This window comes from Aquarana catesbeiana, linkage group LG05 (assembly GCF_042186555.1).
Source record: "Aquarana catesbeiana isolate 2022-GZ linkage group LG05, ASM4218655v1, whole genome shotgun sequence".
NCBI classification, from domain to species: Eukaryota; Metazoa; Chordata; class Amphibia; order Anura; family Ranidae; genus Aquarana; species Aquarana catesbeiana.
The window spans coordinates 594,857,688-594,872,922 of NC_133328.1; the positions used below are offsets into that span (position 1 = coordinate 594,857,688).

General features: G+C 41.5%; 1 protein-coding gene across 1 annotated transcript in view; it reads right to left on the bottom strand.

Annotated features, from left to right (window-relative positions):
- CSMD3 (CUB and Sushi multiple domains 3) overlaps positions 1 to 15,235 on the bottom strand; it is a 1,635,173-nt gene that overhangs the window by 974,309 nt on the left and 645,629 nt on the right. Inside the window, exon 6 of the mRNA XM_073632169.1 lies at positions 2,811 to 2,923. Coding sequence (XP_073488270.1) covers positions 2,811 to 2,923 — 113 coding nt within the window. The remainder of the gene's footprint in view (positions 1 to 2,810; positions 2,924 to 15,235) is intronic.

Consider the following 15,235-nt stretch of genomic DNA (forward strand, 5'->3'; position numbering starts at 1 on the left):
CACTTTATTTGCATTAGAGCAGTTTGTTTTTTGATATATTCACATTATATGATATATGGACTTTTTTTATGAATTTTATGAAGCTTTATGGTTTTTTATGAAATTTTGCACATGAGCACTTTCTATTGAGTTGTGCGTTTGAGTTTTACACTCCTTTGTTTATTTAAACTGTCACATCACTATTGATCACCATTTTTATATGCACCCAAGCTATTTATGTATGTATTTTGGTATCCAGATTGAGTGGGTGTGTATTACATATTATTTACCACAGCATTATATTATTATTTTTATGCTATCACATCATGTAGTGATTAATTTTTTATGGTAGCTATATCTGATGTATGCACAGATTCTATACTGATGAGGTGTGCATTAAAATTTATAGCACAGCCTATATATTTTATTTATTCTCATCTGCACAATTTGTGAGACGGGTTTAACGTTAGCAGCTATGCTTACTATTTTTACTGAGCATCGGGTGAGTGGAGGCTCGCAGGACCCTTCTTGTTTTTTAGTATGTTATATTGTATTGCTTATGGATATGATTTGTTTAAATGTGTTGAAAAAAAATAATTGTATGGATTTTGTGTTCTAAAAACTCCCATCCTCTTACTATGTAGTTGTTGCTTTTATTTGGCACGTTTTGTAATAGAAAGTAGGGGAACTTTTTTTTCAAACGTTTTTCCTTTTTATAGTAAAAAAAAGAGTGGTTATTAAATACCACTAAAAGGAGGACTATCTGTCTAAAAAAAAAAATGATATACAACATACAATTCATTTGGGTACAATGTTGCATGACTTAGTAATTGCCAGTCAACCTGTTATAGCATTGAAAACTGAAAATGGCCTGGTAGAAAAGCGATATTACAGGCTAGTACTGAAGTTATTAAAATTGTTGTTGGTGATATATTGTCTATCAGCAACGCAAGTGTAGAAATGCAGTGCTATTTTGTGCCTCTGCTTACCTACTTCTTTGCTCAAGGGAAATGTTTATTTCTGGCCAGTGAATGTATACACAAATATACACAAACACATATCATACATCTTTTAAATTTAATTTGTTTTCCCAAATTATTTATAAATTAAAGAAACCTATGTATATATTGAAACATGTCAACACCAGACATTGTCAGCCTAGCATGAATATTTAAAATCTCTGTATAATAAATAAAGAGTAAATAAAGTAATTTACTTATACAATACACACACACATTATGTTGCATAGTAACCTAGCTTACATATTTTTAAATGAATTGTATTTTTTTTTCTAATGCTGTTTGATTTTTCACCACTATTATGCCCCGTACACACGGTCATATTTTCCGATGGAAAATGTCCGATCGGAGCGTGTTGTCGGAAATTCCGACCGTGTGTGGGCTCCATCGGACATTTTCCATCGGATTTTCCGACACACAAAGTTGGAGAGCAGGAGATAAAATTTTCCGACAACAAAATCCGTTGACGGAAATTCTGATCGTGTGTACACAAATCCGACGGACAAAGTGCCACGCATGCTCAGAATAAATAAAGAGATGAATGCTATTGGCCACTGCCCCGTTTATAGTCCCGACGTACGTGTTTTACGTCACCGCGTTTAGAACGATCGGATTTTCCGACAACTTTGTGTGACCGTGTGTATGCAAGACAAGTTTGAGCCAACATCCGTCGGAAAAAATCCTAGGATTTTGTTGTCGGAATGTCCGAACAAAGTCCGACCGTGTGTACGGGGCATTACGATGATCTGTTTACTAAACTATGAAATGGGAAAATATCTGCATTTTGTCATAATGTGATAAATATTTTGAGCAGTATTAAGTTGTGTTTGTGAGCAATATTATATGGAAAAATATTTTTTCTAAAGTTTACAATGCTTTTCTAGCCTAAAGTACAGTTTACATTGGTTTTAACTTCTAATAAAATAAAACCACACTACACAAAAATGCAACATTGTTGAATAACAAGCCACATGAAAGATGAAGTTTGGAAAACAGTAACCAGTGACAACTGATAAGTATCTTTGGGGGCATCTATATATTTTGGACACTTTTGCTAATAGTATCTGATTTTAAAAACCATAAACATTAAATATTTTACATTTTATATTATAATGTACTACAGGTAATTAATTTTCACAGTCACAGGTAAACCTGTTTTCCATTGATGGTACAAATTAAAAAGTAAAAAAAAAATAACTTTGTATATAATTTTACATATTTTCTGTAAAAATTTGAACACATTTTGGGTGTCAGCAACAACAGCATATGTTGTTTTTTTTTTATATATTTTGAATATATATTATCAATTTTCTTTTACTTGTCCCATTATAATAATGGTGGCACCTACAAGAATTGTTAAAGTTATTAAGTCTGATCATTTAATAAAATATCAAAATATTTTGTGTATAAGAGTGGTTGGACAAAGAAGTTTCTGCTCTCCATAACAAATTGAATGTTCTGTTCCTATTTCTCATAGAGCATAGAAGAATTCAACGAAAATCTAAATGAACTGTAATAGACATAAAGAAAGTTCACTTGGCTAAGTAGAAAATGTACTCTTTAAGTAAGTGACCCAGTGTTTCATAAAGCATACATCAACTATGCATCAAGATCCAAAACAATGGTATGGTATGGTTAGTGTATAGTTTCGAAATAGGGTGACCACCATTCTTATAATTAAAAAGGGAAAAAAAATGATAATAATTCCCATTCAATTGATGAATTTCATTTACTGCCAAGAATTGTAGCAGTTAACATTTTAGTTTACTAGATGATATAAAGACATGCTGAGCACATATGCTTTCTATATACCTTGATACTGTGCACTGAATCCTCTGTAACGATGGTTGCCATCAGTAACAAAATGAAGCCTTAACCAGTGCTTGTTGCTGACTACTGGAGGTGGTACATTCATTCCAGATAACCTGAATGGACAGAAAATGACCTTAATTTTGTATATTTAAATAGATAATAATTGCATACATATAACCTATACAGCACCATAATAAGGGTAAACCACAAGTTATACTGTTGGCTATGGTTGATCACTGGTGGCGCTCTGTCCTAAACATATTACGGAAAACTAGCCAGTGACAGCCAAGAAGCCACAAAATAGTAAACAAATGACACTAGACTGATAAAGAAACATGTAAAAATAAAACCTACAATAAAAAAATAATTGCAAAAAAGCATGGGCCCGTGAAATTAATTATTATAATTGATGTTGCATTGTATTTTTTTTTACAGTTTCTTTATATTCCAGAAATGAACAAGACAGTACCTGCAACAATAAATATGTTTCACAAATGACTGTTTATTTATTGTATTCCTATTTAAGTTTCTGAAGCCAAAGTCTGAAACAAAAGCACTTTGGGTTTCTAAACTACTCTGTCTTTGCCTTGAGAATATACAGTAACTACTCATAGCACACAATAAAATCCAAGCAAAGACTAGACCCCGCCACATCCATACTTGTTGTCAGTGCAAGTTAGGGATGAGCTTCGAGTTCGAGTCGAACTTATGTTTGACTCGAACATCAGCTGTTCGCCAGTTCGCTGAACAGCGAACAATTTGGGGTGTTCGCGGCAAATTCGAAAGCCGAGGAACACCATTTAAAAGTCTATGGGAGAAATCAAAAGTGCTAATTTTAAAGGCTTATATGCATTGTATTGTCACAAAAAGTGTTTGGGGACCTGGGTCCTGCCCCAGGGGACATGGATCAATGCAAAAAAAGATTTAAACACAGCCGTTTTTTCGGGAGCAGTGATTTTAATAATGCTTAAAGTGAAACAATAAAAGTGTAATATTCCTTTAAATTTCATACCTGGGGGTGTCTATAGTATGCCTGTGAAGGGGCGCATGTTTCCCGTGTTTAGAACAGTCTGACAGCAAACTGACATTTCAAAGGAAAAAAAGTCATTTAAAACTACTCGCGGCTATTAATGAATTGCCGGTCCGACAATACACATAAAAGTTCATTGATAAAAACGGCATGGGAATTCCCCACAGGAGAACCCCGAACCAAAATTTCAAAAAAATGACGTGGGGGTCCCCCCTAAATTCCATACCAGGCCCTTCAGGTCTGGTATGGATATTAAGGGGAACCCCGGCCAAATTTTTTTTTAAAAATGGCGTGGGGTCCCCCTCAAAATCTATACCAGACAAGGGTCTGGTATGGATTTTAAGGGGAACCCCTGCTCCAAAATTTAAAAAAAAAATGGCATGGGGTCCCCCCAAAAATCCATACCAGACCCTTATACAAGCATGCAACCTGGCAGGCCGCAGGAAAAGAGGGGGGACAAGAGAGTGATCCTCCTCCTGAACTGTACCAGGCCACATACCCTCAACATTGGGAGGGTGCTTTGGAGTAGCCCCCAAAACACCTTGTCCCCATGTTGATGGGGACAAGGGCCTCATCCCCACAGCCCTTGCCCGGTGGTTGTGGGGGTCTGCGGGTGGGGGCTTATTGGAATCTGGAAGCCCCCTTTAACAAGGGGACCCCCAGATCCCATCTCTCCCCTGTGTGAAATGGTAAGGGGGTACAAAAGTACCCCTACCATTTCACAAAAAAACTGTCAAAAATGTTAAAAATGACGAGACAGTTTTTGACAATTCCTTTATTTAAATGCTTCTTCTTTCTTCTATCTTCTTTCTTCTATCTTCTATCTTCCTTCAGTTTCTTCCTCCATCTTCTTCTTCTTCTGGTTCTTCTGGTTCTTCTGGTTCTTCCTCTGGTGTTCTCGTCTGGTATCTTCCTCCGCGGCATTGGCTTCTTCTTCCCTTCTTCTCCTCGGGCCACTCCGCATCCATGATGGCATGGAGGGAGGCTCCCGCTGTGTGACGCTTCTCCTCTTCTGATGGTTCTTAAATAACGGGGGGGGCACCCGGTGACCCCACCCCCCTCTGACGCACAGGGACTTGACGGGGACTTCACTGTGGCATTCCCCATGATGTCAGAGGGGGCGGGGTCACCCATTACGTAACCCCGCCCCTTTCTGACGTCACAGGGAATGCCACAGGGAAGTCCCCGTCAAGTCCCCGTGCGTCAGAGGGGGCGGGGTCACCGGGCGGCTCTGCCCCCGTTATTTAAGAACCATCAGAAGAGGAGAAGCGTCACACAGTGGGAGCCTCCCTCCATGCCAGCATGGATGCGGAGCGGCCCGAGAAGAAGAAAATAAGAAGACGCCACGGAGGAAGATGCCGGACGAGAACACCGGAGGAAGAACCAGAAGAACCAGAAGAACCAAATGAAGAAGAAGATGGAGGAAGAGACCGAAGGAAGACAGAAGATAGAAGAAAGAAGATAGAAGAAAGAAGAAGAAGCATTTAAATAAAGGAATTGTCAAAAACTGTCTCTTGTCATTTTTAACATTTTTGACAGTTTTTTTGTGAAATGGTAGGGGGTACCCCCTTACCATTTCACAAGGGGGAAGGGCCGGGATCTGGGGGTCCCCTTGTTAAAGGGGGCTTCCAGATTCCAATAAGCCCCCACCCGCAGACCCCACAACCACCGGGCAAGAGCTGTGGGGATGAGGCCATTGTCCCCATCAACATGGGGACAAGGTGTTTTGGGGGCTACCCCAAAGCACCATCCCAATGTTGAGGGCATGTGGCCTGGTACGGTTCAGAAGGGGGGGCGCTCTCTCATCCCCCCTCTCTTCCTGCAGCCTGCCAGGTTGCATGCTCGGATAAGGGTCTGGTATAGATTTTTGGGGGGACCCATGCCATTTTTTTTTAATTTTAGCGCAGGGTTCCCCTTAAAATCCATACCAGACCTGCAGGGTCTGGTATAGATTTTGAGGGGGACCCCACGCCATTTTTTTTTAAATTTTGGCAGGGGTTCCCCTTAATATCCATAACAGACCTGAAGGGCCCAGTATGGAATTTGGGGGGACCCCCATGTCATTTTTTTTTTACATTTTGGTTCGGGGTTCTCCTGTGGGGAATTCCCATACCGTTTTTATCAATGAACTTATATGTGTATTGTCGGACCAGCAAGTCATTAATAGCCGCGAGTAGTTTTAAATGACTTTTTTTCCTTTGAAATGTCATTTTGCTGTCAGACTGTTCTAAACACGGGAAACATGCGCCCCTTTACAGGCATACTATAGACACCCCCCAGGTACGAAATTTAAAGGGATATTACACTTTTATTGTTTCACTTTAAGCATTATTAAAATCACTGCTCCCGAAAAAACAGAAATTTTTTAAACTTTTTTGCATCGATCCATCCCCAAACACTTTTTATGACAATAACTTGCATATAAGCCTTTAAAATTAGCACTTTTGATTATTCATGTTTGTGTCCCATAGACTTTAACGGTGTTCGAACAAATTTTTTGCCTGTTCGCAAGTTCTGGTGCGAACCGAACAGGGGGGTGTTCGGATCATCCCTAGTGCAAATATACCTAGTGCATATACAGTCATGTGAAAAAGTAAGTACACACCATAGAAATGTTGACTTTTTCAACATATTTGACTAAGCAACATTTGATCCTTATGCACACAGTTCCTACAGATAAACATGATATACTTGAATATAGTCACAATGAGAATTAGCTTTTTAAACCACCTGCCCTTGCTATAGCCAAATAACGGATACAGTGTAGACCTTAATTGCCAGGAGGCTGTAAATAGACATCCTGCCAAGCATGCATTGTCAGCGTGTCCCTGTGGGGTGCATGTGGCACTCTCTGTGATTACTAAGTCTATGAGACTCGGCTGATCACAGACCCGAGTAAGTGGCCAATCCCGGCCCCTTACCATGTGATCAGCTGTCAGCCAATGACAGCTTATCACGTGATGTAAACAGAAGATCGGTAATCTGTAAAGATCGGTAATTATTATTATTATACAGGATTTATAGAGCCAACAGTTTGCATAGTGCTTTACAACATGAGGGCAGAGAGAACACTTACAATAATAATTGTAATCATCAGCTTCTGTTAGAGGGACATTGGTCCCTCACATAGAGTGCTGTCTGTGCCTACCAGTGCCACCTGCCAGTGCCCACCAGCGCCACCTAGCAGTGCCCACAGTTCCACCTACCTTTGCCCACCAGTGCCACCTATCAGTGCCCACCAGTGCTGCCAATCAATGCCCATCAGTGCCTCACCATCAGTGCCACTGATCAGTGCTGCCTATCAGTGTCACCTACCAGTACCTACCATTGCCCATCAGTGCCACCCATCAGTGCTACCTATCAGTGTCACCTATCAGCACCACCCATCAGTGCTCTTCAGTGCAACGTATCAGTTCCTTTCAGTGCTGCCCATCAGTGCCAACCATCAGTGACCATCAGTGCCACTTCTCAGTGCAACCTCTCAGTGCCCATCAGTGCCACCTCATCAATGCCCATCAGTGCCGCCTCATCAGTGCCCATCAGTGCCGCCTCATCAGTGCCTATCAGTGCAGCCTATCACTGCCCATCAGTGCAGCCTATCAGTGCCCAACAGTGCAGTTGCATCAGTGCACATCAATGAAGGAGAAAAATTACCTGTTTTCAAAATTTTATAACAAACAATAACTTTTTTGTTTTGTTTTTAATTTTTGGTTTTTATTTGTTTTTTAGCAAAAAAACCCAACAGTCATTAAATACCACCAAAAGAAAGCTCTATTTGTGTGAAAAAAATGATAACAATTTAATTTGGGTACAGTGTTGCATGACAGCACAATTTTCATTCAAAGTGCGACAGCGCTGAAATGGTGTTAGTGGAAAGTAAGTGCACCTTTGCCCTCAGAAGCTGGTATTGCCCACTTTTGCAGAAAATATTTTTGGACAGTGAAAACTTTTTACTGGCACACCTCTTTTTCAGGTTATATGGGATTATATTTTTCTGCTTTAAATGCATGCTCTTTAACCACAACTGCTGCAAGGGTTTCATGCAGGGTACAGTGATGATGCATTTTTTTAATTTCACTGTGAAGAAGAGCGCTATCTAACAGAGGAGCAAGCTTTCTGTAGGGAAGAATGTCAGAAGGAAGAAAAGTGGATTCGTTGTTTTTAACTCTGATGGTCAATGTATTTTTTGTAAAGCAGAAAAGCAAATATCCACTATAATTTTTGTATTATTATTTTTTCTTAAACTTCATGGATTACACACATTATGGGCAATAAATAACACTTCTCAAAGTGTATATTTTTCCTTTCAGCAGAGAGATCTCGAACATACAACATATAGTCAATAAGTACATGCGCATCTTCACTGAGGTGACCTTTCCTGCTTTGAAGACCCTTTCATCGCAAAAACAAGGCTACATCTAGTGAATATCAGACTGTCCAAATGTCAGCAATTAGGTTTTTCAGAAAGACTGACCCATCTCCTCAAAGTATCTATACAGCAAGCTGACATATCATAACACCTTCATTGACAGGGTTGCAACAGCCCAAAGGGAATAATTGTGATTCTCAGTGACAGTACAATGACTGATACATGTTCTGATTATAATTTTACTTTTACAATGGCCGACTTCACTACTTACAACTATAAGTACATTTTTTGATTAAAAACAAAAGTGGTAATTTTATTAAAAATACAAATTCAACACTCACATTTGGTGGAAATGTATAAAGCATGTAAAAGCATGAAGGCGATGTTGACGGAAGGTTGACTTCAAAGGTTGGCCTGGCCTTTTGTTTTCTCTTATCACATCTCACATGAGTTGTAAACAGCAGCCTTCTTTGAATCATCCAAGCAGGCTGTGCCACTTATACGTTTGCTAAGTACAGTGACCAATTAGGGAGCATTACATTAGCCACAGTACGGTAAGGAGGGGGGAAGATAATGCTTTATCACCAAGTTGTGAGCTCTTTTTATGTTGGGACACACAGCAGTCACCATGACCATACCTGAAGTGGAGAGGTAAACTAACTTTATACTTGCATTAAAGCCAAATTTCCGCGCTTAGGAAAAAGGAACTGCAGCCCCCCAGCAAAGAACATCACCTCAGTGAAGTTCAAAAACACAAGAAAATACTATTACAGGGGAATTGTCACTGTTCAAAAGTGATAAAAATAGGAAATAAATAATAAATAAAAAAAGGAAAAAATATAAAAATAATTATTCTCTAAGTAATAAATCTAAACCAAACACACTAATGTGTGATAAAGTGCAAGGTGCCAAAAAAATATATGTTATCTGAAATATATAAAAAATAAATAAAATTCATAATAACAATAAATAACAGTGATATTAATAACACCAAATATCATGCTGAATAGCTGGGTAGCTAAAAAAAGCTAATTAAAATTAAACAATGTCCTCAAGTAAATTCACAACAGTCCACAGTGAAAAAGTAGCAAAAAATTTATGTATAAAATTAAGATGAAAAAATTGATATATGGTGTAAAAAAATTATATATATATATATATATATATATATATATATATATAAAAATGGTGATAAAAAGTTCGACTGGATAGCCTATATATATAGCTAAATGCTGAAAAAATGTATATATAGTCTGTGAAGAGTTTCAGTACATAAATACAAGAATAGTGTAATTATTCATCAGTGCTCCCCGCCTTCATCTGTAACCCCACTCGTGCCCGCACTCACCAGAGCGCCTAACCCCTGCAGGGGTAACAGGCGTGTAGGCTGCGATCCAGCAGCGGTATTCCCTTTTAGTAGATAGCCCTTCAAAACGGGTACTGTAATCTTCCCCTTTACCACGGAAGTCCTCCTCATGAGGCCTGACTGGAATACTCCCAGGACAAAGAGAGGCCTAGTCATTACTGCTCAGCTCACATGAGTGATGGTAAAGCTGAGCAGTAATGACTAGGCCTCTCTTCAGGGGGCTGCGGAGGCCCCCACTGAAGCGGAGATCCTGGCGGCCATTACGGCATGCAAAGAAACCCTTACTGCCAAGATAGACTTCCTGACCGTAGATGTCGGTCTCACCTGTCAAGATATGGATAAATTCCGGCATAGCTAAAGTGGAGGACAGGGTTTCCACGGTGGAGGATACGGTCCGGTCGGATTCCAGAGAGGTAAGGCCCCTGCAGCACCAAGTGGAAGCGCTCCAGGAGCGAGCCATAGACACTGAAAACTGCCGCAGGCAAAATAACATTTGCATACTTGGCTTACCCGAGAGAGCTGAGGGCCCCAAGCCAGCTGAGTTCACTGAACAGTTGTTGTCTACCCTGTTTAATCTAGGTAATGTGCTGCCCACATTTGTAGTGGAGAGAGCCCACAGGGTCCCACCAATCCCTCCAAGACCTGGGGCCCCTGCACGTCCCTTCCTACTGCGGCTATTAAATTACCGTGATAGAGACCGCATCCTGGTGGAGGCTCGAGCCATGCCTGAAATTAAATATGAGAACACCAGACTGTTTTTTTCCCAGATTTCTCTCAGGAGGTGCAGCAACGCCGCAAGTCCTTCACAGATGTGAGATGCTGACTTCAGGAAAAAGAAACACGCTTTGGCCTTTTATACCCCAGCAGGCTGAGGATCACTGATGGCGATACCACCCGCTTCTTTGACACCCCGGAGGCTGCTGCGGCTGCTGCAATATGTCTCTAACGGTTGGATAACTGCTAGAGACATATCGCCAACAGAAACTATGATTGACATACATCACGCTGAAATCAACTAAGTACCTCATCCTTTAATGACTTACCTTCTGCCACATGATGACTTTCAGCATTACCCACTAGCTGCTGCCTTTTTTTTTTACTGCTGCACCTCATTATCATCCAATCTCCCTACTTGATGTCCTCTGCTGACTAGACTAATGCCCGTTCCTCCTGTATGAGGAACTCCAGCAACTGACACTGATTTTTGTCTTTGACCTCTGAACTGAGATCCGTCCCATTTCTCACCTTGCACCCCCCCTCACTCCAGACCCAGTGAGAACTTCTGCTAGTTACGGCAGACCCCCTTTTCTCACCTCAGCCTTGGACGAGACCTTGTGCTGCAAGTGCCAGGACCTGCACGAGAAACTCCTCCCCTCCCCCCTTTTTTCTGCTTTCCCTTTTTCAAATTTTTTGGACACAATCTTGCATTTTGAGTTCACGGAACTGGTTGAAACCCATGCTATAGGGTTAATTTACTAAATGTAGGATACCTGTAGGATTTGTAGGATTTTTCTTGGGTAAAAACTATTCCCATTCCCTTCCTCAGTTTTGGGGTAGCTATGGGAACTAGTAGGATAAGCACACAGTGCTTGGGATAGTTTTTTTTTATTTTTTGTTTGATTTCTTTTTCTGCTTAATAATTTTACTTTATCTGAGTGCTAACAATCATTTGTATGTTACGATTGAGATTGTGCTGCTCATGGTTGGTCTCTTGAATTACCTTCCTCGTTACCAGGTCCTCCAGATGAAATCTAGACCTAATGGCTGATCAAAGGGCAAACTCCTTTAATGTTCTCTCGTGGAATGTTAGAGGCCTAAATTCCAAACTTAAAAGAGCCCTTTTATTCCAATACCTGAAATTCAATTCTCCCCAACTCATTTTTCTCCAGGAGACTCATCTTATGGGTAGCAGAATCCTAACGTTAAAAAAGCCGTAGATTCAGAAAGCAATTCACGCCACATACTGCACTTATGCAAGGGGCTTGTCAGTTCTGATACACAAGAACTTCCCATGTGTAATTGAAGAGATATGCACAGCCCCCCCAGGGTAGGTTTGCTCTGGTAGTATTTACCTTGGGGTCGCAAAAACTTATTATGGTAAACATATATGTCCCTCTGCCTTTCTCCCCCAAGATTTTGATCATGGGGGATTTTAACACCACCATGTGCCCAGAGCTTGACAGACCCACTCCCTCTAAAAAATCATTGTTCAGAGCTCTCCACCTGGGCCCAGGCCATAGGCTTAGATGAAATATGGAGATGGAAGCACTCCACTACCCGATCCTACTCCTGCTTCTCAGCTTTCCATAAGACTGCCTCGCAGATAGACCTGGCATTCGCCAATCCGCTACTGCTGGCAGATGTGCTAGAGGTGAAGTATCTACCCAGTGGGTTGTCAGACCATAGCCCCTGGTTGTAACGCACCCCTGCCTCCCATAGCGTGGCTTTATGGAGGCTGGGTTTGGAATGGATCTCCCACCCTGACCTTATGGATGAAATGCCAACACTGCTGAGTGAGTTCTGGGAGCGGAACATGGGGTCCTCCTATCCAGACATCACTAGGGACGCCTTCAAGGCCTACACTAGGGGACAATATATTTCCTCCATTGCAGCCATCAGGAAGAAACAGACATTAGAGACTCAGTCCTTGCAACAGTCGATGGTAGATAGTACGAACACATATAACTCAGATCCTACCCCGAGTCACTTTGATCTTCTGGCAGCTGCCCAGAGAGAACTAAATCTTCACCTGGCAGAAATTACTAAGCTAGAAACATATAAAAATAAGCAATGATTCTTTGAGCAAGGTGACAGAAATGGCTGACTTTTAGCCATGCTGGCCCAACATGACCAACCACTCACACTCATTTCCACAAAAACCACTCTGGAGGGGGAGAGGGGGAGACAGTAACAACCCCCTCAGGCATACTAAAAGAATTTAATAACTTCTATGAAACTCTCTATGCCTCCGGTCTGCCCGCAGACTTTCGGCTTAAGGAGATACGTGATCTGTTAGATCCTCTGGCTCTTGGCTGGCTGATGGACACAGAGCGAGAGATATTGGTGCAACCTTTTACAGCTTTAGCGGTACTAAACGATCCAATCCAATCCTTCCCTTCTGGAAAGGCACCAGGCCCAGATGGGCTGCCAATTGATTTCTACAAAACACATGGGGAGATGCTGGCACCGCAGTTGGCATCATTATATTCGGAATTCCTTGAGGAGGGGAAATTACCAAAATCTATGTACCATGCTCATCTGACCTTAATATACAAACCTCAGACAGATCCTACTTCCTGTTCATCCTACAGACCTATTGCATTACTAAACAATGATTTCAAAATTTTAACTCCTTGCCATTCGGTTATACCCCATGTTACCATCTGTAATAGACCCTGACCAAACAGGTTTCATGCCCCGCAGAGCCACAGATGTCAACCTTCGTAGACTCTTTACAAATATCCATGCCCAGCACATCAGTGAAGGATCTAGAACCACTGACTCATTAGATATTGAAAAGGCTTTTGACATTGAGTGGCCTTTCTTATGGGAGACATTGTGTAGAATGGGGTTCCTTTTGTTTTTCATCAAATGGCTTCAGGTGATATACAGATGCCCTACCTCCTCGGTGCGCCTGGGGAGTGCACTGTCTGATCCCTTCTGGCTCTCCAGGGTAACAAGGCAGGGCTGCCCTCTCTCCCTGGCATTATCTGCCCTTGCCATTGAACTGGTGGCAGAGGCGCTACGCACTACCCCACATTTTAGGGGTCTGCGTATTGGCTTGCTGGAGGAAAAGGTGGCCCTGTATGCTTATGAAATGCTACTTTTTCTAGCTGATGCAGGTCCATCATTACAGGGTGCACTGACAGTACTGAACACCTTTTCCAAAGTCACTGGGTTAAGGTTAAATTGATCCAAATCTTTACTATTCCCCATAGACTAGGCCGCAAGGACGAGCTCCCCTCCAGATGCTCCCCTTCAGTGGGTGGACACATTCAAATACTTAGGTGTCATTGTTTCCTCTAGAGCCACAGAGTTCATTCCTCTCAACTTAGACCCAGTTATACTAAACATAAAGACCAAACTCAAGGCATGAGGAAAATTGCCATTGTCATTATTATGGGGCAGAGGTAACCTTCTCAAAATGAAAGTCATCCCTAAAACTCACATACCTTTTTAGACATTCCCCGCAATGGATTCCCAAATCCTTCTTTAAAAAGCTTAATCAGATCTTTTCCTCCTTTCTATGGGGCGCCTCCCCGCCAAGATATAAGCTGAGCACCCAGATGAGACCAAAAACACAGGGGGGTATAGCATTCCCAGATTGTTATAAATACTATCTTGCTGCACAGTTGGTAATGGCGACATGGTGCTAGATACAGACAAATCTAATTCAGCTACAGTCCCAGGGACGGCAGTGATGAGATCATTAGAAGCACTTAAATTGCTGGTCCACAGGGGACCTCGTGCCCCATACCCCCTGACCTCCTCCATGCATACCACTTTGCGTGCATGGAGGGCAGGGCTGGCAGTGGAAAAATATAGACATAATGAAATCTCACCCAACGCCCCAATTTGGCTGAATCCTAATATCCCTCACTTCTACAAAATGCTAAATCATCACTAATCTTGTCTCCAAATATCACCCAAATCGACCTCTCCGCTCTTCTCAAGACCTCCTGCTTTCAAGCTCTCTCATCTCCTCCTCCTATGCTCATCTCCAGGATTTCTCCAGAGCCTCTCCCATACTCTGGAACTCGCTACCTCCATCTATCCGGCTATCCCCTACTCTTGCTACTTTCAGGTGATCCCTGAAAACTCATCTCTTCAGGAAAGCCTATCACGTCTCAAACTAATCTCCTACCACTTCCACCAGCTCATTCCCCACAGTTACAACCTTTTGTACCACCTGCCCCACCCTATTAGATTGTAAGCTCTTCTGAGCAGGGCCCTCTTAATCCTCTTGTATTTTATTGTATTATAACTGTATTGTCTCCTTTTTATATTGTAAAACGCTGCATAAACTGTTGGCACTATATAAATACTGTATAATAATAATAATAAATAATAATAATAAATCCATATGCATGGACCAAACATGGTATCAAGCTTATATCACAAATAACTTGGAATAACACATTAATCCCCTTATCCCAACTCTCATAGACACATAATCTACCAAATTACTATGTATTTCGTTATCTGCAACTATCTCATGCCTTCAACACACAATTTCCACGATCCTCCTGCATGGTGGTCCAGTCAGGGTTGAAAAAGACACTTCGCTCCAGATGCGCCAAAAACCAACCTCCCACCTTTATGAACATTTGGTATTTGTGTCTCTCCCACCCATGGATAAACTCTGGTCCTGCTGGCAAAGAGACATTCCAACACTGAACAACGATGACTGGGATGATGTGGGGGATTTCCCCTTTAGCTCCCTGGTTTCACTAAGAGACAGACTTGTGCAGTTTAAAATAGTGCATAGAGCATACTTCACAGCAGACAGACTCAAAAAAATGAAGCCCGAGCACTACGCAGAATGCTGGAGCTGTAACACCTCCCCGGGAGATTTTACACATATTTTCTGGGCCTGCCCTAAGATTCAGCAGTATTGGACTGAAGTGTTAGATGTGATTAATATGGTTGCCTTGGTCACG